At 43.0% G+C, this 25550-nt stretch overlaps 1 protein-coding gene across 3 annotated transcripts in view; it reads right to left on the bottom strand.

The window, feature by feature from the left end:
• Nucleotides 1-25550, bottom strand: part of KIAA1549L (KIAA1549 like) — a 739655-nt gene that overhangs the window by 91752 nt on the left and 622353 nt on the right. For all 3 annotated transcript variants that reach the window (XM_069623580.1, XM_069623581.1, XM_069623582.1), the window contains one exon: nucleotides 1473-1605. In XM_069623580.1, coding sequence (XP_069479681.1) covers nucleotides 1473-1605 — 133 coding nt within the window. The remainder of the gene's footprint in view (nucleotides 1-1472; nucleotides 1606-25550) is intronic.

The raw sequence follows: 25550 nt of genomic DNA, 5'->3' as shown, positions 1-25550 counted from the left end.
GGTATTTGTGTTGAACAGGTTTCAGTGCTTGAAACTGTTTTGCTATAAATGTTGATATAAAGGTAGAATGATAAAGGAGCTATTGAAAGTAATACTGTTCAAATCACTCAAGTTATACGTGGATATTTGGAAAAGCCCTGTAAAATGTGGTTTTCTTGGTAATATTTGCAGCTCCGTATTCCTTCCTGAACCCACCAAGTCCATGATGTAATTTCAAAATAATAGAAATAGAAAACACATGTTTTACTAACGCTGCATAGATTGCTTTTTCTTTGTCCAATACAGGTGAGACCTGTGCTAAAAACAGCATTTTTTGTATTGGTAACCGGGGGCTAGCCCAGACATACTATATTTGTTTTTATTTGCACTGAGGGAGGAACATGACTCTTGAAATACATTTCTATTATGAGGCCCGTCATTGTATTTTTACTTTTTCTAGATTTTGGCGTGCCAATAGGAAATGTGTTTTTTCTATTTCTAATGCAAAAAGGTTTTACACTAAGAAACAGTATTTTATATGAATTATTTGATTCCACTGATGATAAATTAATTTCTTTATTCTTTAATCTGTGCATTTTGAAGCAGAAATCAGTTATACCCTATCATGAGACAAGTACAGCACATGGAACTCATTCCCATACCACAAGCCAATATTGTCAGTTATCAGGACATGTTTCAACACCATTTTTATGGACAAAACAGTAGGTGGCCACTTGTAGGTGTCCACGTGGGAAACACTCACCTTTAATCAAATATTCACGTTCAAAATACGCACCACAATAACATATCAAACAAGTCAATTCGCACATATGGTTCACCATTTTGTGGCATTACTTACATGCCTGGGAATTATGACGCCAAGATGCAAAGCATGGCTCAATCTTAAAGAATTTTATTATGTATAAGTGCTGGGAATGGGATGATTAATAAAACACTTTTGCATGGGAAAATATGCTCTGTTCCCATGAGGGTATTTGGTAAACAAATACATCTATCGACCCAACTTCACAAACATATTATCCACAGTGCATGGTAAGCGTACCTGTTCACATTGATGAACGCAGAGATCTGAACACAAGTGGACTTTGGCAAAATGTCTTGACTGAAAGATTGACTATAAATGTACACAGTTGTTGGGGTGTGTGAGCGCACTTGTGTACACAATTATTAGAGCTTGGCCCATGCCCTTGTGTTTAGCAATATCACAAAGAGCTCCTTTCCTCCAGAAGGAAAAAGCAATGCAGATCCAATGAATTCCAGCTCACGCTCTGGATGGACTTCTAGGAACCTTTCTGAGGTGCTAAATTGATCTATTATTACACTGGACAGGCAATCATTTTGATTGTCGAGTGTTGTGCTGCCTGGCTAACACCATATATAGTCAATGTTATAGCCAAAGACCTCTTACTTAACGGGAACATAACCGCCTCCTTTCTAAAATGAACATGTTTCAATGCACTTGATAAACTTACATCATATCCGCTGTTTCGAATTCCTCGTCTCGGCCTTTCTCGGGTAACAAGAAGATCCATCTCCGTTTCTCCTGGGCTTGGGCTATTGAGGGATTGTCTACTTCTGTAAACTACATTCTTTGCAGGCTGTTGCCTGAAAAATAATCACCAGAAAAATAGAAGCCAGGTGAAATGGAATTTATTCTCAGGCATTACCATATGTCTATTTTGGACAGTAATTCTAAATATATACATAGGAAAGATCACATTATTTATCTCCTCACACACAAACAAGAAAAATGCATCAATCACAAAAGACAAAGTGTTAAAATTAGACATTAGCAGAAGCTGTGATTCATCAAAATAACATCATAGAGTGCTAAGTGCTGTAAATGTTGCGTAAGGTAGGCGGAAGCTCACGCCCTGGTACTGGCAAAGTGCTCGACGTATGGTACGGAAAGCCAAACCATCTTAAATTTAAAACTTGATAAAGCATGGGGACACCAGAGTCTCCATTCAAAATACATTGTATGATATATCTCATAGTCCAATGTTCCCTGCATATATAACCACCTTGTTGATAAGCATTGCACTTACCATCATTCCCCTAAGATTCATCTCTCCCATTCAGCATATATTCAAACTGGCCAGGCTAGACACAGCGATCTACCCCGGGGGTACTGCAAAGACTGTGGGTAAGTATTCGTAATTAATAAGGCTGTCCTGAAAGCACTGACATCATCATTCCACAGAACTGGTTTGATCCACTGGTGCCAATAGCGATTTCAAAATGGGATGGCAAATAAAAACAACACCCCAGAGTATTCATTTTTCTCACTGTACAGTCAATGTTTTGTCTATGACGCCCCCCTCTAACATCTGCTGTTCAAGCTCAACTCTAAGATATAATGTGCAGTTTCACTTCTGCCAGGTCTTGGCTATCCAGATAAGAGTATCTTCCAAAAATATCCTTGATCGTTAATTACCACTGTAAAATGATACTGCTAGCCAACTCTTCTTCTGATGGGCAGCTTTACTGTTATTCAAATAACTCTTTTTCATATTGTTATGCGGCACCGTAACCAGTGGTCGAAGTGAGCGGGAGCTGTCGGGAGCGGTGCTCCTCTACTTCTTTTAATTAAGTGTTACAGTTCCTATACTTTTATTTTAAAAAGAAAGCGTTCTGGAATGGTTTCGTTTTAAAATAAAAGTGTAGGAAGAAGTTGAAACTTGCACTTTCAGTGCACTGCACTGAGCGTTCCCCTAGACAGCAGGAGCATGTGCTTTGGGGTTTGTATTGTGCATGGGAGGGGGCACAGCGATGGGGTCTGTGGGGAGCGGTGCAGGCCAGTAGGGAACATGGTTCCACTACTTCTTTTCGTACACTTCGACCACTGACCGTAACTCAGTGTGGTTCGCCCACAATACGCGCAGGATGTCCTGCTAGAAACAGCATCACTTTTACAGCTGCACAGAGGGATACTGCTTTCTCAATGTCCCATATCCTAACCACATTAAAGGAGGTTTCAACGCAGCTTGGTTGTTCTCTTTCTGTATGTTAAGTTCTGTCACCAGAAGCCTTAAATTGCATAAAATAGCACGAAACATAGTCGCCCAATGTGGTGTTCAGCCCCCGTTCCAAAGGCTAGAACAGGGGGTAATGGACCGGCAGCCAAAGTTAACGGCCCGAGCGAAGCGAGTGCCATTACTGAGGGCTCTTGATGTTACCCCCGTTCCAGCACTTGGAACGGGGGCTTAAGGCTATTAGCACCACAGGCTACCAAATCGGTAACCCGGGGTGCTAAAAAAAAGGATTTTCCTTCGTTCAGCAGGACGAAGCGCACGTCCCGTTGAATGAAGGAAAATCCTTTACAAAGATGGCCACCCTGGAAAGGGAAGGCGGGGCTCCGTACGGAGTCCTCCCACTTTTTCAGTAGTTGTACTCAGTCTGCCCGAGCTAAAATTAGAAAAATTGAATGCCCAGTTTGAATTTATGACTTAAAGCCGACCTCAGGGATCAAACCGCAGTCGTCAGGTTTGCAGGCCGGCACTTCACCACTGCACTATAACATGTGATGAAAAATAACACACACCTAAAGGCGAAATGTCCCATTTCAGTACTGCAAGTTTCAGGGAAAACATTTGCACTGGTTCTTAGAGTTTGAAACATGCACACCTTTTAACGTTTTCAAAAACACTATTAGAAGAAAATATCCTCTCTTGGTTTTGTGTGTGTGTTGATTTTATGAAAGGCAAATGCCATTCGTCCTGTGCAATTTGGGTGGTAATGCAAAACCCATTTTATGAAATGTGCATATTTCACCTTGATATGCTAATTTCTGGCAACGTCACATGCAGTTGCATTTGTTGATGAGTCCCCCCCACTTAAATTGTTAGGACTTGACCCCTGATTGTTAGCATAAGCATTCTCTAAAGAAAATACAAAAGTCCAAATGCTAAAAATAGACATTGCTCTCCCTGTTTTCCCTCACATTTCTTTCCTTCCTCTTTCCATATGTTTTGCTTTGAATATATATATATTAGCCCCTCTCACATATAACTACCTCCTTGCCCTTTTCTTTGACTTAGTGTCTTTATGGTCAATGTTTACGCTATCAACAGCCTTAGACACTGCATTGCCTTCATTGAGGATAAACAGCACCATATACACATTTTAAATAAAGTAAGAAAATAAAAAAAACAACTAATTGATAACCAAATCATTCACTTTTTAAGACAGCAATGTATAGAAATTCTGTTTCAGTTGAACTTTTTCCAGAGGGGGGTCACAGTCCAGATTTTCATAAGATCACAGTTCTTCTTAACACATCCTATTCCGGCAGAAAATAAATGTGCATGCCCAGGGCACCTAATATTGAATTCTTTGTAATGTGGTCACCTATCTTAAATCAGCAAACTACTTTAAAACAATACGCAGAAATGATGTCAATTGAAGGATGCAGGAGTTCCCACTCCTGACATTGGACCTCATCACGACTTTGGCGGTAACCCTTAAATCCGGCGGTCGCGCTATTACCACCGGATTTAAGGGTCCACCAAATCAGGACTTCGGTGGATTTCGCCCCAGCTCTTGGCTGGGGGGAAATCCGCTGAAAATGTGCGCTATTACCGCCGGCGGGAAATTCACTGGCGGTAAGAGCGCAAATTTTCCCCATTGAGCCCAATGGGGAATGGCGGTAGGGTTAATAGCGCCGGCGGTTACCGCCAAAGTCGTGATGCGAAAAGCAGATAAAATACCTCTGGAGATGTTAACCTAACCCAGGACACCAAGGAAGAGCAGTTGACTCAGGCAGGTCAGCAAGCTGTAGCCAATGGCTGGAGCAGATATGCAAGGAAGAGGGTGGGGGGAGGTGCTGGAGAGCAGTGATCGACTACAGGATAAGCCAGGAGAGAATTGAAGAAAGCCAGCATAGGTGTAGCAGAGGGGAAATTGGATGGCAGGAGACAACATGAAGGCTCTAGAATAAGGGAAACAAGGCAACAAGAGCACAAGGTGGCAGAGTGAGAAAGGAACAAGGAGCTTCCTATGAGGAAAACTACCATTGCTTACAGAAGCACACACAGAGCGTTTTGGCCTCTCGCTCCGTAGTGTGACTCAGTTTCTATGATTGTTCCATAGTGAAACCTCATCTGTGTTCCAGAAGGAGCTGAGCAAGTGCCAGAAGAAGAATCTGCCCCCATTTTAGTTTGGGAACGTTCCTGTTCAATGTGTACTGGTTCCAATTAAAACTGTATTTCAAAATGGCACCTTGTATTTTCAAAATGGCACTAAATGGTGTTAGTTAGATGGTGGATCTGATACACTAAATGCACAGCAGGAAACTGAAAGCCCCCAGCCACTAATCCCCCCTAGTCCCCACCCCGGGTGGAGAAGGGATATCAACACAACCAAAATGTTTGCTGCAGGATGGCATAACCACACAGAAAAGGCACAATGAGAGCGAGAGAGAAGGGGCAAGAAAGGAATCTAGGGGGCCAAGAAAGAGGTGCATAGACTGCATGCCGGTTTTCAGGACTCATCTGTAGGACTGTGTCCCTTCCAGACCAAATGAAGATACAATCATCCGTGACACTAACAGTTTTGGCCTGTGCGTAGGAATGGGAAAATCATTTGCCATGCACCGCCATAGTGGTATTAAATGGCCTTTGATGGTAGCAGCTACAAAATGGTGTGAGTACCTGGGCATATAATAGCACTGCCTGGTTAAATGCCTAATACATATACACAAGGTAAACAGTTGGCTTTGCGTGTTGTTAACAAGACTTCAGTGGACACGCATAGTGCTTATGCATAGGGTGGCTGAAGGCAGGCGTGGTTAAGACATTTTTATTACACTAGTAGTGTGTTTAAGCTCCAATTAAGTCATTAACTCTCAGAAAACTGCTTTGACAAAACAATGGCAGGCACTTGGAACACAAACATGGATGGTAAGGCTTATAAAGAAAGTTCAAAGAGACCCCAGGAAGATATGTTTTGGGTGTGAAGGGGCGGGAAGTGGGTGGGAATGGCCATAGGGATTAAATAGACTCCATGGGCAGTCAATTTGTGGGTAAATAATCAAACAACACCTCCAAGCTTTATGGCCCCCCTCATATGCCATTTCTCTCTAGCTGTACCCTAAAATAGTTTTGACTTAGAGATGGCGGGTTATGCACCGCTGAATCACCAAAACTAAAAATGGGCAGAAGAGACACCATGTCACAAATAGGGTCTACAATGGTTTGAGTTGAGAGATTTGAAAACTGAGCTGTACAAAACAGGCAACTGTTACAGTCAACCAAGTAGCTATTGGGTTGAGGGGAACGACAGTTAAGAAGGGACTGAAAAACTAGGGTCTCAACTTGTTAAGGAACATGTAGGCAAGGACGACAAAATCAACCAGAACATATTTTTGACATTATAATTTGGAGGGGGAGAATGACATCAGTTAGGTTGTGGACTGAAGATTGGAAGTGGCTTTTGTATGGGCATGTGTACATTTATGTAGAATTGACATTGCATTGGGTACCAGTGTGTCAACTGCACGCACAGACAGAAAAAACAAGGGTGTAGACCTGTGGCCAAAAAGAACGGTGTGTATATGGTAAAGAAGTGCACAGAGTTGTGGTAAGTTAACCTGGCCTTGGATAGGTACTCAGCCAATTATCATACATGGCTTTGACACAGCAGGACAGACAATGCTTCACTACCGGTTTATCACACTCTGGAAGTTGTATTGAGGTTGGAACCCTAAGGCGAAAGCATGTCAGAGCCAAGTGCATAGGAGAATGTGCCTCAACTTTGTTAGATGTGTTGGGGTCGACAATGAGAAATTATCCTACTGGGAAGCTGTGGAGTCTGACCAATTCTCATAGAAATAAATGTTCCACGGAAGGAGCAGCTAATATCTTAGAACAAGAAGTGAAATAAGCCAAATGGGGACATGCGTCGGCAGACACCATTAGACTGTGTAGCCTTCCGGCATCGGAAATCTTGGATAAAGTCTATGGAGAGCAGTTGTCAGGGTCCCCAAAGTAGAGATGAGGGGCAAAGAAGACCAGCAGGTCGAATAAGCGGTATTACCCACATTGATCGGTTATAAACGATTGTATGGTAAATCTGTTCCCTGCTCCCCAATATTTGGTAGTGATGGCTTTTGGGGGTAGCAGCGGTATCCTCCGCTTCTGGAGGTTTGGAGGCAGGGGACGGGAAGAAAAAAAAAGAAAAGCAGACCCTGCAGCATCGGATCCAACCCGTTTAGGAGGGATGGATTCGAAGCTGCAGGGTTAGAAGATGAGTGGACGGTGAAAAGGTAAGTAGGGGGTGGGAGGGGTGTATGGGGTTGGGTGTTTTTTTTTAGTTTGGGTAGATTTGGCCGCAGCAAAACTGGCTTCGCGGGCGAATTGACCACGGCCAAACTGTATACATCCCAATAAGCAGAGATGTATCTTCAGCCACAAACCTTTAAAATGATAGATCACCAATAATACCAAGGGACCAATCGGGGGTCGCATATGTGCCTGTGTAAAATGGTGAGGGTATTCCCATTCAGCAGTGACCTGAGTGCAAACTTTCTGTCTCTTGGCTGGAGTGGGAAAGTACTCTGCAAACATTCACACAATCTTTCAAATCACAGACTCGCTTGGTTTCTCAGGTAGGGCCCCATTTATGACATTGCATCCTTTTTAGGGATGTTCACAGATTCAGAGATTACTACAACATCCATGTGGTAACCTGAATTCCACAATACCCTTTCCCTGTGACACATATGTCAATCAATATCTAGCTTTATTAAAGAAGGCAGTTATCGTTCTGTTATCAACAAAATTAATGCAAGCACACCACTCTGTGTTAAGGATTTTCTTGCGGAAAAAAGTAAACCTAAATGAAAACCCAGCTGAATCTTTATTTTAGCCTCACAGGGAAAATGGTCATTCATGAGAAATGGGAAAGTGCACATTTTTGGTGACACAGGGATGCATGTCCTCCATATGGCATGGGAAAGGGAGTTCCCAATGTAGCATGGAGATTGTGGCGGGTCAGAAGAAGGACACAGACTCTGACTTTTCATTTCACTGGTACTTCCATTAACGAGTGTGCTCGTCCTTTTTGCATAGACTTGCATAATAGCCTGGCAGTTAAGGGGTTAACAAAAAGAAACAAACGCCTATCTTTCCCTGTGCTAAGGGTGTCACTTTAATTCACTTTACATATAGTTGGTTGAATATCACCTTTTCGCTGATGATTATATACTGTTATGTTGACACATGAACGGTCAATACGCTCACCATAGCTATGGATCTTTGCACGGCAACTGCATTATTAGGAAGTGAACAGCACTTTACCTAAAGACTTAAGGATTCTTTTCATCCTGGGGATATTGCATACGAGAGGCTCCAGGGCTTGTCTGACAGATTGGAAAAAGCCCCTTCAGTCGTCCTATTGCACCCATAAATGAGACCTTAGTATCTCGCACTTTCACAGGGACAGGGAAGTCCTGTTGAGGCCAGCCCCTTCCCTTTCCCAACCTACCATACCCCACTGTGGGATCCCCCAACATTCAATGATCGCCCTGTTAACGTTCACACCTACAGTGTAGCACTCTCCTACCACATTTACCCCTTCTCTTGCATCTGTATGTGTTTGATTGGCAGATAGCGTCCCTTGGAGGAGTCTCTGCAACACATGGGGCATATATGTTTACACCACCTGCAGTGACAGCCGTATTGCTGATTAAAATCAGATAAAGTTGTTCTGATGTGGCCTATTTTAATACTGTATGTGGTTAGATCTTCTTGCATAACTTTCTTTTCATGTGTTCTTACAACACGAGAGCTTATCATTATTTCTCTCCGTGCAGGTTTGAAGTTATTATTTATATAATTAGTTATGTCATTTATGACCCAGGTGGTCCATTTGAACTAGAGGAGGCAGGGGGCCACTACAAGTGGGACTAGAACAAACCACAGCACTCACCAACGCTTTGTGGTGATATAGACACATAAATACCACTGGCCACCTAGGGGAAGGGGCCATGTAATTACCCTACTTGAGGTGGCCTGGAGAGAGGAGGTCCTGAGTCTCTACACACATAAGTGATAGACATGCCCACAATAGATGGCTTCGATTGGCATATTGCTTATGGCAGTTTTTGTACTGCAGGCAGAACAGGGTTACCATGAATTCTCTTCTGTTTTCGGGACGCTTTCAGGAGGCTGAGTTACATACAGTTGGTGAGTCCCCTGTGTGTCAGGTACACTGATTCAAACAATTTAAATATGGGATCCCTGAGAGGCCTGTTATGTGTGTTCCCTCTGCCATGCAGGCCTTTTTGGAAATATTGCACGTTTATTTTTAACACTGCGAACTTCATTTACCTTGAGATAGATTCTTAGCAGTTAAGCATTTATCGTACAAAGCATTTGGATGCCCGCATTGTATATGAGGGAACACTGGTAGTTCCTGTTGATTGATAGATATGTATTATATTTGCCTTCAGGATTAGGTGACCATTGAAAAGCATTGGCTGCACAAGTGGTTCATTCAAGACTGCACTATTTCACGGGCTACTACCAGAAGGTATGCAGTTTAGCATTACATCTATTGATAAAAAGATTAGCTAAACGACAGAACTGTAAATCCTATTTAAATTGCATGTCACAATTCAATCCACCCTATCTTAACAGAATATATGTACATTTATTTGATTTGTAGACTCAGGAAAACATTGGGTGGTCGTGAAAAACACTTCTATGTCCTGATGAAGGCCGCAATTGACTGAAGCACCATCTGACGCTCTGTAGATGGCTGAAACACACTGTGTCGACTTTCAAGAAGCAATCCACACACTGCAAAATAAGGTGCAGGTCAAAGAAGAAATTAAGAACTAAAATGAGTTTAGGTGTCGCCAGATGTGTCAGGGTCTGTTCCACTTTACACCTATATGTTGGTTCCTGGTTATCTGGGATTTATGTTGAATATCAGGGGTTTTGAGTCTGGAGTACTGAATATATGTTGACTTATGTACTACATCTATGTATGTATGAATTGTTTGTGGGTTCAAATATGTACACCAGTTTTGGCAGAGTTTTTAAACTTTTGATACATGAATAAAATAATCTATTTTTTGTTAAAATTGAGTGACGCAATAATAGTGGGTGGAGATTGTGTAACATGGAGGCCTTGATCATGATTTTTTGTTGATGTGTTTTATTGATGACACTCAGATTGCTTACAGACTAGAGGTTAACCACTCTGCAGCCCTTTGCCAAATACAGCCCTTCCACCAACACTTAAAAGCCTGGATATTTAAGAACAATCTGTGTCTAAATGTGTTTGAGACAGAAGTCGTCAACCTAGGCTTCCCTACTCCTCTTCCTTAGCATGTCGTTGGCCTCCCTCTCTTAACCCCACACCCACTTTTGTTTCCTCTGCAAAGAACCTGTTATCTTTGAGAGCTCCCAGTCCTTGGCCCCACAACCCCTCAAGCTTTCAAAAGAATCTTATTTTCAACTCCATCACCTTAAATGTATACTGCTTTTCCTAAAATTCCCTCAGAAGATGGAGGTGACCAGAGTATTAATCCTCTCAAGATTCGACTGCTCAAACTCCCTCTATGTGGGTCCCCCGAAGCTCCTTCTTCATTTTCTCCAGGATATCCAGCATAAGGCTGGGAGACTTGTGTGTGACCTCACACCTCATGACCACATCCCTCCCGCTGTGAAATACTCCACCTTCTCCCTGTTGACATCAAATCACTTTACATAATTCACCGGACGTACTGGAGGCATGAGCCCAGTGGTGGCCACGTACTGCCCAACTAGACCACTGAGATCATCCTCCTGCAGATCTCTTATGGTCTTAAACTCCAGAAAAGGAAAGCATGGTGGCTGGGTTTAGGTTCTGCTGAGGCCAATTTCCGGGGCTTTCTCCTGGGGCCCATCAGAGAAGAATAAAGTCACCTCTGCTCAGACGGGCCCTTAAAACGCTTCTTTTTAATGAACTCTTTTATCCATCAGGATGGTCCATTCTCCAAATTCTCCTCTAGGGGCCACCCGGTCCACTCTCCTTCACCCTCCCACATGACTGCCTCTTGTTACTTCTATTACTCCTTGTGCTCGCTGCCTCTCGCGCTGGCTCCGGGTCCATTTGCCTGGGTCCATGTGCCATTGCGATGGGTATCAGTGGGACTGCACCCAGAGAGAGAAAAAAAATAAGCTGTTGGCCTGTGAACAAAAAGTCCTGGTGTGGCCTGGCACTCCCCCTGTTTGCACTTCTATCCATGTGCCTGCTTCTAAAGGACCCTTCTGTAGACTTGCACTTTCCCTGTTAGCCCTTTTGTGTGCATGGACGTGGGAACTGCTCCTTGGCCTGCCACTCCCCGACGTGCTATTTTGGGTTGTGTTTTACCCCACATTTTTCTTGTCAGTATATTGGATTGAGGCTGCCTGTGCATGCCTATGTACTTTTCCCGTTCCACACTCCCTAGACCCGATCTGTCTGAATGTTACAAGGTTGCAAAGATCAATTACCTCCCCGCTTCCTACTCCTTTCTACCTGTTGTTCCACATAGTGACTGCGTTCACAAAGGGAACCTTATAAATCAATTAATAAACAATCGTGTCAATGACTACACTGTATGAAGGGGACACAAGTTTAGTGAAGCAATTGACATTTTTATACACAATTTGTGTTATGTTATATTACTAGGAATTTACATAGTGCACTTCAGCCATGTGCATGTCCTTGTGGCACTGTTCACCATTTGGGGTAATTGCCGAGGTTCTGAACTGTGGTGGGGGTATCTGTGGAATGTGAGGGTGGGGATTGGCTAACTTTACACCTTCACCTACTTGTGCGGGTCAATACAGAAGCTCTATTGAAAATGGATGCTTTGCATTGTGCTAATAATCAACATAATTTCTTGCACTGAACATAAAACACTGCAACATAACAAGCAGCTCCCAGTTAGGGTGGACAAAAGAACACCTACTATGATTTCGGCTAAGTATGAAATTAACTGAAATGAATATATTTCATACAATGGGCCTCATTACAATACCGGCGGTAGCCGTGCCGGTATAACAGGCCCACCAGACCCGGTAAGTGCCCATTCCTGGGTGCCGGAAAAAAATGCTCCCCATTCCCATTCGAGCCCCATAGGGCGCAATGGGAATGGAGCAGGCAGGAAGGTACCCGCAAGCAGAACTCGTAGTTTGCCGGTCTGGTAACAATGGTAGCGGCAAGCTTTCCGGTACCGTTGTTACCGGGCTGGAAAAACTTATAATGAGGCCCAATGAGTTATTCAACTTGACTCATCAACAAAGCATGCAGGGAACCCATGAATGGAATAGCAAATGTGAAATGGCAATAACTGCGCTTACTCCAACAGGTGAGTGTCCAAAGAATAAAGTGTATTTCATTCCAATCAAACAAAGTGGCCCAGCTCAAGGGAGGCATCGTGATGCACCTCCACTGAAAGATTCTTTTTTCACAATACAGAGCTTTTGGAAACAGTCCTTTTCCCAACATAAAAGACACATTGAAATATTCTATTTCACACAAAACTGCCCGATGGTTGCTCTTCTATTCGCCCTGCGTGCTCTCGGGTTCCTTTTGTGCCGCAATACAGTGCACTATGAATGCAGCACCCTTGTCTGGGGCCGAGTTCTCCTGCTGATCCTCCTGACAATTAATTCTTTGATGAAAGAACAGAGCAGCAGAGCGCCCCAGTAAAAGAGAAGGCCGCAAACTCTGCTTAGGAGCTCGCTCGGCTGGCCCGTGCCTTTAGTACTTTAATATCGCCTGTGAATTGCTTATCTGAAAGTATATTGACCAACTATACGCATGTAATTTACTTTTCTAAATGAGGCTTCTATGCTTCTTGTCACACAAAACACTTTTCCGACATGCAGTGAAACTAGATGTAGCATTTTTCGCGGTGATATACTTTTTACCTGCTTATTGTAGCAGACCGACTCGTAATCTGTGGTATTTTTTTTTCCATAAATCTTTTTATTGGCATTTATAACAGCAACCGAACAAAATAAGCATAATCCTCCCGAACCCTAGCTCAGAATGGGGAAATCTTCGGGCAAAGCCACCAGACATGCCTCCAGAAACCCTCCTCCCCACAACTCCTCCAGCAAAGGGCGGTCCCGGACCGATAGATCTTAGCCAACCTGTAAGGGGTGAGATGCCACTGATACATCAACTTCACCCAAATTTCTTGTAGTTGCAAAGAGGTTGTCAATTTAGGAATCCTCGCCCAGAGGGTTTGCCACTGTTCCAATACAATTGATTGTCCCGTTTCTTTCTCCCACTTGGCCATAAAACTCCTCCCGCCCACCTCCTCCCCTTCCTTAAATAACCTGTAAAGATCCCCCCACTAGATGTCTATCCACTGCCTTTGTGGTCACATATTCTTTGAACTGGGTAAGGTCTCTTGTGGCCGCTTCTTTCACGGCAGGGTGTAAAGCCCAGTGCCCTAGCTGCATATACCTGAACCGCTCTACCTCTCCTACACCGAACTTGGACTTACAAGTAACAAAGTCCCTCAACTGTCCTCCTTCATAGAGGTCTTTAAGAAACCTACAGCCCCCTCCTGCCACGCATCAAACCCAAAATCTATTTCCAGCCCAGGGGTGAACTGGGGGTTAGCCAGAAGGGGCGTAAGAGGAGAGGGAAAGGTAGTGATTTTCGATTTAGCCACCACCTCGTCCCATAACCTACCCACCAACTCCTCGATTGCACTACAATACATCCTTTTGGGTCTATCCTCAAGAGGAAGCCACAAAACTCCCTCCAACCCCCGCCCTACCACTGCTCTATCCATTTCTCTCCATATCTTCCCCCTATCATCCTTCGACTAGTCCCGAACTACCCTCAACTGTGCTGCCCGATAATAATTCACCATGTCTGGTTCACCAAGACCCCCTCTATTTCTCAGCAGTTGCATCAGTCTACTAGGAATTCTGGGCTTCTTTGATCCCCATATGAAGGCCTGGGTGATTTTTCTTGGTTTCCTAAAGAAAGGGGTTGGTACCTTCACTGGCAATGCCATAAATAAATACAGCAACTTTGGAAGGATAACCATCTTTAAGGCATTAATCCTGCCTAACCAAGACACAGCCAATGGACCCCAACCCATTTTAACCGCTGGCTAAAACGGTTGTCAATATGATTCTGATAGCAGAGTGAAAGTGACGTAATGTATGACTGTGGCAGTAGTCGGGTAGAACCCAACACCAAGGTTTTCATCCACCCTCAGGGCCTATCCACACATAGGGTGCACACACACAGATATTTGGACAAGGACATAATTAGACTTGTAGGCAAAGAAAGACAGTACAACTTGACTTGGATTTAAAATAGGCTGCAACCAGCCCATTATCATTAATGTTACAGGGTCAAATTTATAGGCAGGAAAAGCCACTCTATGAAAAGTGCACCTGGTTCCAGCAGTCAATATGGCTACCACCTAAGGAGTTTCTTTGCGATTTTTTTTAACACTGCAGGGTCAAAGCCTAATTTCTCCATGCATCTGGCATCATTCCGTGGCTCTACCTCGGGTTTAGTCTTCACTACTTTGAAATTGGTTCGGTTTGCGTAACAGGTCCATGTGTGAGGCAACATGAGCTTACCCACCTATTGCGGGTCTGTTTTGCTCACCAGTAGGATTTGCAGATCCCGGATAATATTGTTATTTGATCTTTTTGTTCCAGTAGCTTAACATCCCTTAGATGGAGAAATAAAAGGCGACTGACTGCAGAGAAGTTGGGTTTGCCAAGTACCTCAGCTGGTACTGCCCTTCCACTCCCGTTATGACAACAGAACTCACTGCTAAGCAAAAGCCAACTTCTAATGCATCTGGATGGGGAAACAAATCTCTCTCCATGTGCTGTCACCAGAAAGTGCCACAGCAGCACACTGCGGCCTTCTAAATAGCCTAACCTGGCACGAGGCGATGATGTCATTTTGATGAGCCTCCGACCCTAGGTTGGAACAGAGGAAGGAGAAGGTGCAGGAGCCTGGCCACTTGGAATCCTATTCCTCACATGATCCTCCCTCTTCCTTGAGGCCCGCATCCGAAGGACACTCTCACATTGCTGCAATGTACTTGTCTTCCTAACCTCCTTGGACTTTCACCTGGCAGGCACCTGCAGGCTATGGGAATACAGCATAGTTCACAAGAGTCCTGCTCTAGCTTTGGATTGTCAGGCTTGAGGAGAACAGAGGCTTTAAAAACATGAATTTATTTATGAGTTTATATAACACATTCAAGATGACTACTGGACCACTTCAAGACACAAGGACTGAAACAGGGGGATATGGCCCAGACTCTAGAGAAATTAGGGCACCAAAGATGCCAAATGCAATCTGGAAAAGGTTCAGGGGGAATGTTCTGGAGCATCAGTCCACCTGGCTCAAGACGGAGATGATGTGGCAGGGCGTTCCATTGTCATTATGTGCGCAGAAGTCTAGCACAATGGTTGAGTCTCTACTGGTGAGCAGCCAGAACACTTTGGAAAAACCAAATGAAGGCATTTGGTTTACTGCTATCTGGGAAAGATGTATTCTGGTGCGTGCCATGGATTGCAATTTAGAGTCTTTCAGTCAATTGGGTATTACACTGGTAGCCAATGGAGATATCTTAAATCTTGGCATTAAAGAACTGAACACTTTGCATTTTGCTGATCATTTTCACCCGAAGACCAACATACATGAACACCCCCCTCCAATAACACATGATGCCTCTTCAGTGATATTAATGAAACATATGGGTGCAATCATCGACCAAGTGGATTTTAGAAATGTAGCGATTAAAAAAGCCAAAGGCTACTGAAAATGCGCATCAATGTAGAACCATGTTTGGCACCGACATTCTAATATCAATGACAGTTATATACATTACACAGATGAATGAATACAAAAAGGCCATTTGGTGGGCCAAATGTAAGTTCGGTAGTAAAGGAATATAAAGAATATAGAGTGCCCCAAATTCTTCAAAATGCATATTTAATATTCTTAATAAATTACACAGTGCAGCAGCAATAGACGAAACTATGCCAGCCTTAATGGTCTATGCTACTCCCTCTCCCAAGTTCTTGCTACCCTATGTGAGGTTATGGCAGCATGTACAAAAACCTGCACAGGCAACCTGTTGCCCCAATCTAGAAAAATGAGACAAGCATTATGAATGCTTTGATTCTTTTTTGGAAGTATATATAGATGACCCAATGAAAGAAAGTAATTCATCCTGATGCTCTCATTGTTTTTGCCCTAGAAAGAGTTGAAACCCCTACGCACAATTAGGTTTCTGAAATGTGGCAGAAGCCATAGTCCGATTGGAGCTAAACATTGCACTACTCAAGACCCTTCTAATAAAGTCTTCCCTCCTCGGAAATAAGCCTATTGTTGGCCTATTGTGCAACTTCCATATCTTGTCAAGTTTCTGGAGCAGGTGGTGGCATCTCAAATGCAGATACTTGTCAAAAACAACAATATCTAATGAACAGAAGGCAGACTTTAACCCTAAAATAACAACTGAGACTGTGCTGATCAGCCTGCTGGATGGCGCCCCAGGAGTGGCCAATTCAGGGAGTACATCTTTACTGGTGCTGCTTGACCATGGACTGCTCCTATGCCCACTCCATCGCCTCGGTTTCCAGGGTACAATATATGAGTGGCTGTAGTCCTATCTCTCTCTCATTGTCAGCAGTTTGTGGCATTGCCTCCTTACGAGCCCACCCGACATACGGGCTTCATCAGAGCTACCAATTGTTTGCCTTTACTGTTTAAATCAGCGATTAAGCCACTATTGAAAATCAGTGAATCCTAGTGTAAGTGCTTTTACATGTATGCTGCTAATGCACCATACATGTCTGACTGAAGGAAGAGCTAGATGTGGCAGTTATAAAACTCTAAATATGCTTAGAGGCAGCTAATTTGTTGCAAAAAAAATAAAACTGAAGCAATCTTATTTGCTAGAGATAACTTGGGATTGTGGTCCACTTATCCCCCCACGCCCAATCTCCCAGATTGTCCTCATGAAATAGATGCAATGCCACATACCTAGGCCTTCCAAAATCAGCTCCCTGCAGACTCCATTTAGTTAGAAATCTGCCAGCCCAATGTTTCCATAAATCTTGTCCTTGTGACTCTGTGTCATCAGGTTTGCTTATACTGCATTGACTCCCTGAGCACAAAGTGATGCGCCTAGTTCACAAGGCTTTCCACAGTGGATCACCTGCATTCCCAATCAAAACAAAAACTTGATTATACCACAATTATGATGAGTTCAGCTTGTATAAGACTGCAAAGTTATGAAACTCCCGATTGATGGATTTTAGATTGACTACTGACTTGCTGAAGTTCTGTAAACAAGTAAGTTCATGGATTTTCACCCAGTAGCCAGATCCTGTGGTCATGTTGTTTTCTGGAGCAGTCAATTTAATGGAAAGATACCACAAGGTGAATGGGCCAAACTAGATCACATTGAAATAAATAGATCCCATTGCAGGCAGGCTAGCATGATTGCAATGACAAGGTATATAGTTTCAGCAATGTCTACAATAAGGGAAGTACAACCATGGGAATCCTAACATGGACGAAAGGGGCCCTTTATAACTAGTTTCGATAGGGGGGATTTTCCTGGATACCTCGCAATTTTTGTTGTTGAAAAAGCAGATTTTCCGCGCTATTTGCATTTAGTGCAGTTTTTATTCATCAATTAGGGTGTGGGCTCATGGTCCCCAATTGTGGTCAGCCGACACGTGTTTCGACCTCGTGGGTCTTTATCAAGGCTATTGGTAGTTGGCGCTTGCCCCATGTGGGGTCCTGTATCGTATCGAAGTAAGCCCTGTGCTCCAATCCTAGGGTCCAATCTAGTTTCTGCCCTTTATAACTACATTCACTTGTGGTAGAAAGGGGAGGTCAGCATCAAAGGTAACTCCAACATATAAACCTGAGAACTGGGCTCAGGAGGGCAGGTATGAGTAGGACGGCCATGAGCATGGCAATGATTTGGGAAGAAATAGCTCAATGAACAAAGCCTTTATCTTGGACGTGTGCAGTAATGAGTGAATATTTATCTAGGCATTTGGCAAACAACTGGAGCGCTCATTAAGTTTAAGATATAACTGAGTTATTTGAGGTGTCATAACCTCAATGTCTGTTTAATCAAGTGCAGTCATACATGGAGTTGAGTGTGTGTGTTTGTGTGTGTATAAACACATGTAAACTCACAATATCAGATTGTATCAGTTACTTTGATGTACTGTAGCATCCCGAAGAGCTCAGTTTGTATCCTCACCCACCATAGCAGTTTCATTCATCTTGATAACAAACATATGTGGGTGATGTATAACATGTTCGACATGATTGTATGCTTTATATGTCAAACATCATCATTAGATTGACAGAGAACTCCTCTAGGGTCAAGTAAATCCTTGGCAATAACTGGATTTGTATCAGATAATTCATGTACGCATGCTGGGGATTCCTTTCTCTGTGTTGAGATAAATATTTCATCAACGTTGTACCTACCAGGAAAATGTCAGTACCAAGTTCTGATTAAGTCATAGACTCAAGGATTCATCCCAAGGAAGAATCCTTCCATGAAAGAATGCGCCCTTTCAAACTGGATTTATTTGTAGTTCATAGGTGAGGTCAGCATTGAAGTTAACTTCTAGCTCTTTGGCTCAGCACGTATGTATAGGCATGGTTAGGATGACTATGATAATAGAACCAGGCGTGAAAAACTGTGCTGAAACAGAGGACGGTAAAGTTCGACAGGCTTTTTAATGAAAAGGGCATTCTATTACCACCTGGAATGGGAAGAGAGAGAGAGAGAGAGAGAGAGAGAGAGAGAGAAAGAGAGAGAGAGAGAGAGAGAGAGAGAGAGAGAGAGAAAGTGAGTGTGAGAGAGAGAGAGAATATGTGTGTGTGTGCTTGCGTGCGTGCGTGTGTGCGTATGAGAGAGAGAGACAGAGAGAGAAATCATGACATAACATCTGCATTTTGAAATAAAATAAATATTTTCTAGAAGGTCCTTTGTGTCTCTCAGTCTAATGTTCTTATTCCTACTGTACCATACGTACATCCAAATTAGAGTTCTGATGAGACAACTAATTATGAAATTAAAGAAAAGGTATTAGTCTAAAACACAACTCTTATATATGGGGATTAAGCAGTTTATTAAGTGAGATGATTAAAACTTCTGATCCAAAAAAACGGGTCAAATTAAGGAAATTGTCTGTAAAAGTATTTACTGTTTGGCCGGATCTGAGTGGATTCATGTCCAATACTTATCTGGCTTTTGTCCTTATATTGTTGATTCTGAGTAATGCCTGATAGAAACACTTAATTCCTGGTGGCTACTGTAATATGGACAACAATGGTTCATATGTAGGGCATTCATGTGGCAATCAAACAAGCCATATTTCACATTGGAAAACATTTCTACATTTCGAAATATTCATTCTAGAACAGCAATTAATGTAGTTATATTTGTATTTTGTATTTGTATTTGAAGAAAAGCAATGTCAATTTTGATTAGAAATGATTTACAATAATACATTTAAACATGGCAGAGGCATGCCGAAGAAGGGTGCCTGTACAATAGCACAAATATGAGGACACTTGGTGAGCCAGGTTTTGTGGGTGTAAGAAAGTGGGACATATGACAGTGAAAAACCAACAGAAAAGAAATATATAAGAAAACAGTTGACTTATACAAGTAACCTTAACGTAAGGTGGTAAGTGCTTCAAACCAAAGAGGAGTACTTAACCTTAACGTAAGGTGGTAAGTGCTTCAAACCAAAGAGGAGTACTTAACCTTAACGTAAGGTGGTAAGTGCTTCAAACCAAAGAGGAATACTATTTAGATATACACAGAATTACATTATTCGGTATCACGGGAGGCTGTGATTGGGTCTGGCAGGGGGATCAGGGAGGGGGCATGCCTGTTAAGCAAGTAAGTGAAGTTTAAACCAAGCCTTGAAGAGATTCACAGATGGGCTGCCTTTGATTGTTTTGGGCAGACGGTCAACTCGAACAGGGTGAGTAGGGAGAAAGAGAGGAAGCGAGAGGAGAGATAGTGAGGCCGAGTGAGGATGGAATGAGATGGTGAGTAAACTGAGATACAATCAGGTACTGAGGAGCATGACCATTGATAACCGTGTAGGCTAGAAGGAGCTTAAAAAGAGAGCAGTTGTGCAATCAAGAGCCAACCAGCATGTTGCCGGTAGGTAGAACAGGGGAGGATCTGTGTAGGTTAGGAACAGTGCAGGTAGCAAAGTTGAGGATTTAATGCAACTTCATATATAAATGATGAAAACAAAGAAGAGTGAATATATGTAAAGAATATTTCCAGAGTAATCTGCCAACTGCTGATGTCTTTTATGTGCACCATAACATGTTATTTTATACAGATAAAGAAACTAAGTGAAAATAGACTAGCTTTGTCATTGAGTAACTGGAACATTGATGAATGCATTCTGGGAGTCTTGGCTTGCTTCCAGTACAACCTTCTGGAGTCTTACAGCCTGACTGTATGGAGCACCTTTCCATTCCCCCATATCAGCATATCTATTAACTATTTACTGGTCTGGCAGAAGGAGGTGCATTGAAATACTGATTTGATTTATTTTCCGCACCGTATTACTGTAATTTAAATCAAACTCTCCGTATGAATTTTCTGTCCATATTTACAGATTCATTTTTATGCATCTGTGGACTGCAAAATTCAGACCAAATAATTTCAAATGCAGATCCTGGTGGTATGAATCAACTGCAGTGCCAACTGGTGGCATCAAATGCAACAATAGCACCACTGCTAATAGGCAAACAGAGCTGATTAAGAAAGTCTGACTAACAATTTCAACCCGCCTTATTGATGCTTAGATCACGACAAGAACCTTAGGTTGAAGCCATTTAATCAAGAGTCTTTTACGATGTTTCAGCAATTGGATAATCAAATGAATTTCTAGGATTTCTAATAGAAATTTAGAATTTTTGGAAATGGGTATTAAATCGACCATAAGCTCATTTTGGCCTTTAAAATTGTGAGTCACAGAGCTTAGTCTCTATGGCCCACACTGAGCACTAGCAATAAAGGAACAATGTTTAAGAACTGCCTTTGCAAACAGTTTACTAGCCAGAAACTGGCTGTGTGGATTTAGTGAGAGCACACACCTATAAGAAGAAAAGTTACATTAATCTTTCCCTGACTTCACTATATATCTGACATTAGACTAACACAATGTAGTATGATGAACCACCAACAGATGCCTTCAGCATAAGCTGAAGCAGTGGATCAATAATGGAGATCCCCTTGGGTTAATAAAAAAGAGAGCCCTCTTCTGTTGCTAGCCAATTACTGTAGTGTTGCTATTTATCACAAACAAGTTGGATACCCACATTGCGAATGTGGATCACCCATTTGTTGTCTGCTATTTCAAGCATTTGTCGAGTTTGTCTCTTCCCATTGGCGCTTTCGTTTTGTAGTTACCTATCTTGGGGTAAAATATGCATTCACACGCATGGAAGGGTGCTTAGCCAATTAGGTGGCTGAAACACCGGGCAAGAATACACATTCTCCGGCCGATGCTTCCAGTCACCCAAGGCCCTTTGCCAGGTGGTGCCATTTATTTTGCTATGTGAGGAGGCAACACAGAGCCTCGCCCTTTTGCCTCCACACCTTCCCTTCACAACGCCCCTCCCAAAACAATCCTTCCCCTTTCCCCACTGCCCTCCAAAGCCCTCTTCAAAGTCCGCTGTCTGGCCCGGCACATTCCTCCTTCCACTTTTCTACACGGCTGACTGCCTGTGCTCACCTCCTCTGACCTCTCTGCATCCCGGTATGGGCAGGATCACCCTGCCACACCACTCGGTAAGCCCAACAGGGCTCTTCACTCATTCTTTCATTTTATCTGCAGTGCTCCAACACTGAGCGCATTTCTGCGACATGATCTGGAAGCAACAATGTGCTCCCCATGTGCATGCTTTGTGTGTTTTGTGCACCAAAATTGCCAGAAGTGACTGTCCAGCGCCATCCAGCACCCTTGGGCCTCCATCCACCATGGCCTTTGTTCTTTTCCATCATGGCCGATGACACCGAAGTCCACTGGACACTGGAGTGCCTGATTTCCATTCCTCGCTTCGGCTGCCGTGATTGGCTCCCTCTACATACAAAAAGCCAATGGGAGAGCTGACAGGCGTGGAGCTGACCCTCCCTTACAGGGCCCTCTTTAAAGGGCCTGTTTGGCTCTGTTTGGCGCTGGTAGGGCCACCCCCTATACTGCCACTACATTCTGCCTCCCTACACTGAACTACACCCAGCACCCAGGAACTGGTTCTACACATCGCCAACATACCCCAGTATGCTTCTTAGCTCACTTTGCGTGCCCTCTAATTCTCCTTCTTCTGCTCTTTGACTTTTTACGGGGTCCGACTTGCTTCCTCTCTTCTACGGCACTCAGTCTATCTTGCAAGACTTTAATTTTCCACTTAGACCTGCCCTACCACCTGTGCACTGCTCGATTTTGTGCTGATTTTGACTGTATCTGTCTTAGATGTTCTGTGCCGCACTGCCTCATGGTAAACTGTGTGCTCTGCTATAACCTGATTTGTAGGCTGCTTGTCTTCCCATTATCTTCCTGCCTCTATTCTTCCTTCTGCTTCTGTTCATCATTTGTCCGTCCTTTTCCTACTCTTCCTCCCACTCCTCTCTCCTCATTTATGTCTTAGCTCGTACACTCTCTGAAACGCCGCCAGGCCGAGTACTTTAGTTTTCTGTTTTCCATTGTCTGTCCCTTCCCGCCCCTTCTCCTTATTTTTGTTAGAGCTCTTACGCTATTTGAAATATCACCAGGCCTAGTATGATAGTCCTGTTATGTGTTCTTGTGTCCGCTGGTTTTAACATCCCCTAATAGTGTATAATGTTTGTACCTTAATACTTACAGCACGTGCCCATTCTCTACGTCTCCAGGGCCAGTAAGAATGTTAGTAAGCATAGTTTGTTATGCATTTCCTTTGTTCCCTCCGCTGTCTTGAAGCACTTTGAAACATTGTATGCTATTGTATAAGTGCTTTACAAATGCCCAATAAATAAATAAATAAATTACCTGCTGGACCGAAACTTTGTGCTGCAATCCCAGCGCTACTCCCATATTTATTTTTTTCCCCCTCCAGAGATTGGCTGAGGGAAAAGAAAATAATTTGCACCCTGGATAAACCCTGGGGTGCGAATGGCTTTCATCCCCGAGGCTCAGGCTGGCGGGACGTTAAAAGCCACGTCTGCCCCCCACAGCGGGGGTGAAAGCCATATAGAACTGCACTGGGTGTAGTGCAAGGGCTTTCTGGTGTCTGTGCTGCACGGTCCATGAAACTGTTTGCAGTCCCACCAACACCTAAGCAAGGTATGTTGGACTCAGTAAAGTCTGCATAGGAAATCGGTAGGGTGAGCAGGTTTGAAGCCCGCTCTACACCTATGTGTTCATTCGTTCATGAACCTGACTGAGATGTTTCAGCATGCATTGGTCCACTGCACTAGCCAGAAAAGAGGGACTTACACAAAGCAAAAACGAAAGGGTGACAATGTGACTTGAGGGGGTGAGTGGGATAGAGAGAGAGATAGAGATAGAACAATACACACTTTCAGAGTGAGACAAATGGAGAACTGCACAAATAGCGAGGTACGCAATTTGAATGTAGCACGTGGTTCCAAATGAACTTTAGATATAACAAATGCAAACTAGTCTGCACTTTTTCACTTTGGCCCTTTCCATGATTTGCCACCAATCACAACACGCACAAGAAGTAAATAACGGAAAAGAGATATGCACGACACAGATGGTCCATGGGCAGTATTTGTGGAAATGGAAACCTCCAGAATCACCATTTGGGTACCCGCTGCAGCGCCCAGATGCAAGGAGCAGTACTTGCACTCCCAATGAATCAACGGAAACGTCTTAAACCCTTCCATGCCTTATAGGGATGAGAAACACCCAGGGTAGCAGGAAAAGCCTAGAGATGAAACGCTGTTCTTGTTCTGCAGGCACAGAGCTACCTCTACTAATTCGCCCAGTGGCATGGAGGTATTTGTATTTATTTGAAGAACAGGGATGTCAATTTCGATCAGAAATTATTGCAAGTACAGCTGTGAAGAGTACATGCACGGAGGAACTGGGAGCCAATCCTCATCAAAGTCATCACCATGGTATCCATTAAAATTACAATTATTTCAATGTAACCCATTGCATTAAACACCATATCTTAATGTAGGGCTAACTGAAAATGACATTTTTGGGTTATAGATAAACATACATTTTAGTCCAGTATGACATGTTCTTCAACCTACCTTCCAATCCCACCTTCTCCCCTGAGAATCATACTGAGCTGGTACTGGTCTCTGCTCTCACATTTCCTCCCCTTCATGTTTAACTCTCCAACCCAAATGAAACAAAAGGGTAAGGCTTAAAGTATGATAACTGGAAATAGCATTATAAGAGTAACAATATCCAACTGACACCAATTTAATGATGCAAGGCTGTTCCCAGTGAGTGCCCGGAGCCCTCACAAATAAGACACTACCCTACTTGACACAAGCCCACCAAACAGCTAGATGGAGGATAGATGGAGGCAAACATCTTCACTGGGCCCGACCATCCCAGTCTTCTACTTATCCATCAACCCAGATGTTCACATCTTCCTTTTGAGCACTGACATTATGGTCCAAAGAGGACTAAAACAATGTTTTCGCTTCAGTATTTTATGCTACCACGTGATTGACATGAAAAGTTGTAATCTATGTACTAAAGTGTTCTTTACCGGCATAAATATAAAGCGGTCGGATTCCCTTTGCGGGCCTAGACCGTGCGCTAGAAACCATTATAAATAAATAAATAAATACCAAACTCAGTGACTAATTTAAAAAAAAATAAAAAAATAAATAAAAAATTAAAATAGAATGTAAATATCTAATTAATAATTAGTAAGGGAATAGGGCCTAGAATAATACACAAGAAGGAATTTAAAAAACCATTGAAGAAGGGTATGGTGAGGAGAAAGCGATATTTTCCCATTTTGCATTTAGGGCAGAGCAAATACAGCTTCAAAAAGGAGAACAATAATGAAAAACAAACACAACACGTATTGGGATTTTGTGTAGTAATGTGATAGGCATGAACTAAGCATAGACATAATGATCCCTACCTGCCCTTAAGATCGCAATAGCTGCAACATCTAGAAAATGGAGTGATTGTCTGTGAATATGGTGGCAATACCTGGCAAATGTCTATTTAATACATCAAGCCAAAATTGTTGGCTTTGTTGTTGCTTGTTTTAACAGCCCTTTAGTGTACGAAGAGATACGAAGCAAGTGACTGAAGGCACTCTTGGTTAAGAAATTTGTATTACTCCAGTAGCCAATGTACAGTTTCGATTAAGCCATGAACTCTCTGCAGGCAGGTTAGAAATCTCTAGCAGGTCAAACATTGTTGTTAGTGCTTGATAGAACGAGCTCAAAGATATCTCATGATGAAGTGATATGGGTGGGAATGGCCATAGGGATCAGCATGGCCATGGGCAGTCAATAG

The sequence above is a fragment of the Ambystoma mexicanum genome, chromosome 11 (genome assembly GCF_040938575.1).
Source record: "Ambystoma mexicanum isolate Mex_15411 chromosome 11, UKY_AmexF1_1, whole genome shotgun sequence".
In the NCBI taxonomy this organism is placed as follows: Eukaryota; Metazoa; Chordata; class Amphibia; order Caudata; family Ambystomatidae; genus Ambystoma; species Ambystoma mexicanum.
The sequence above is the reverse complement of the archived record's forward strand: the minus strand, read 5'-3'. Positions and strand labels throughout refer to the sequence as shown.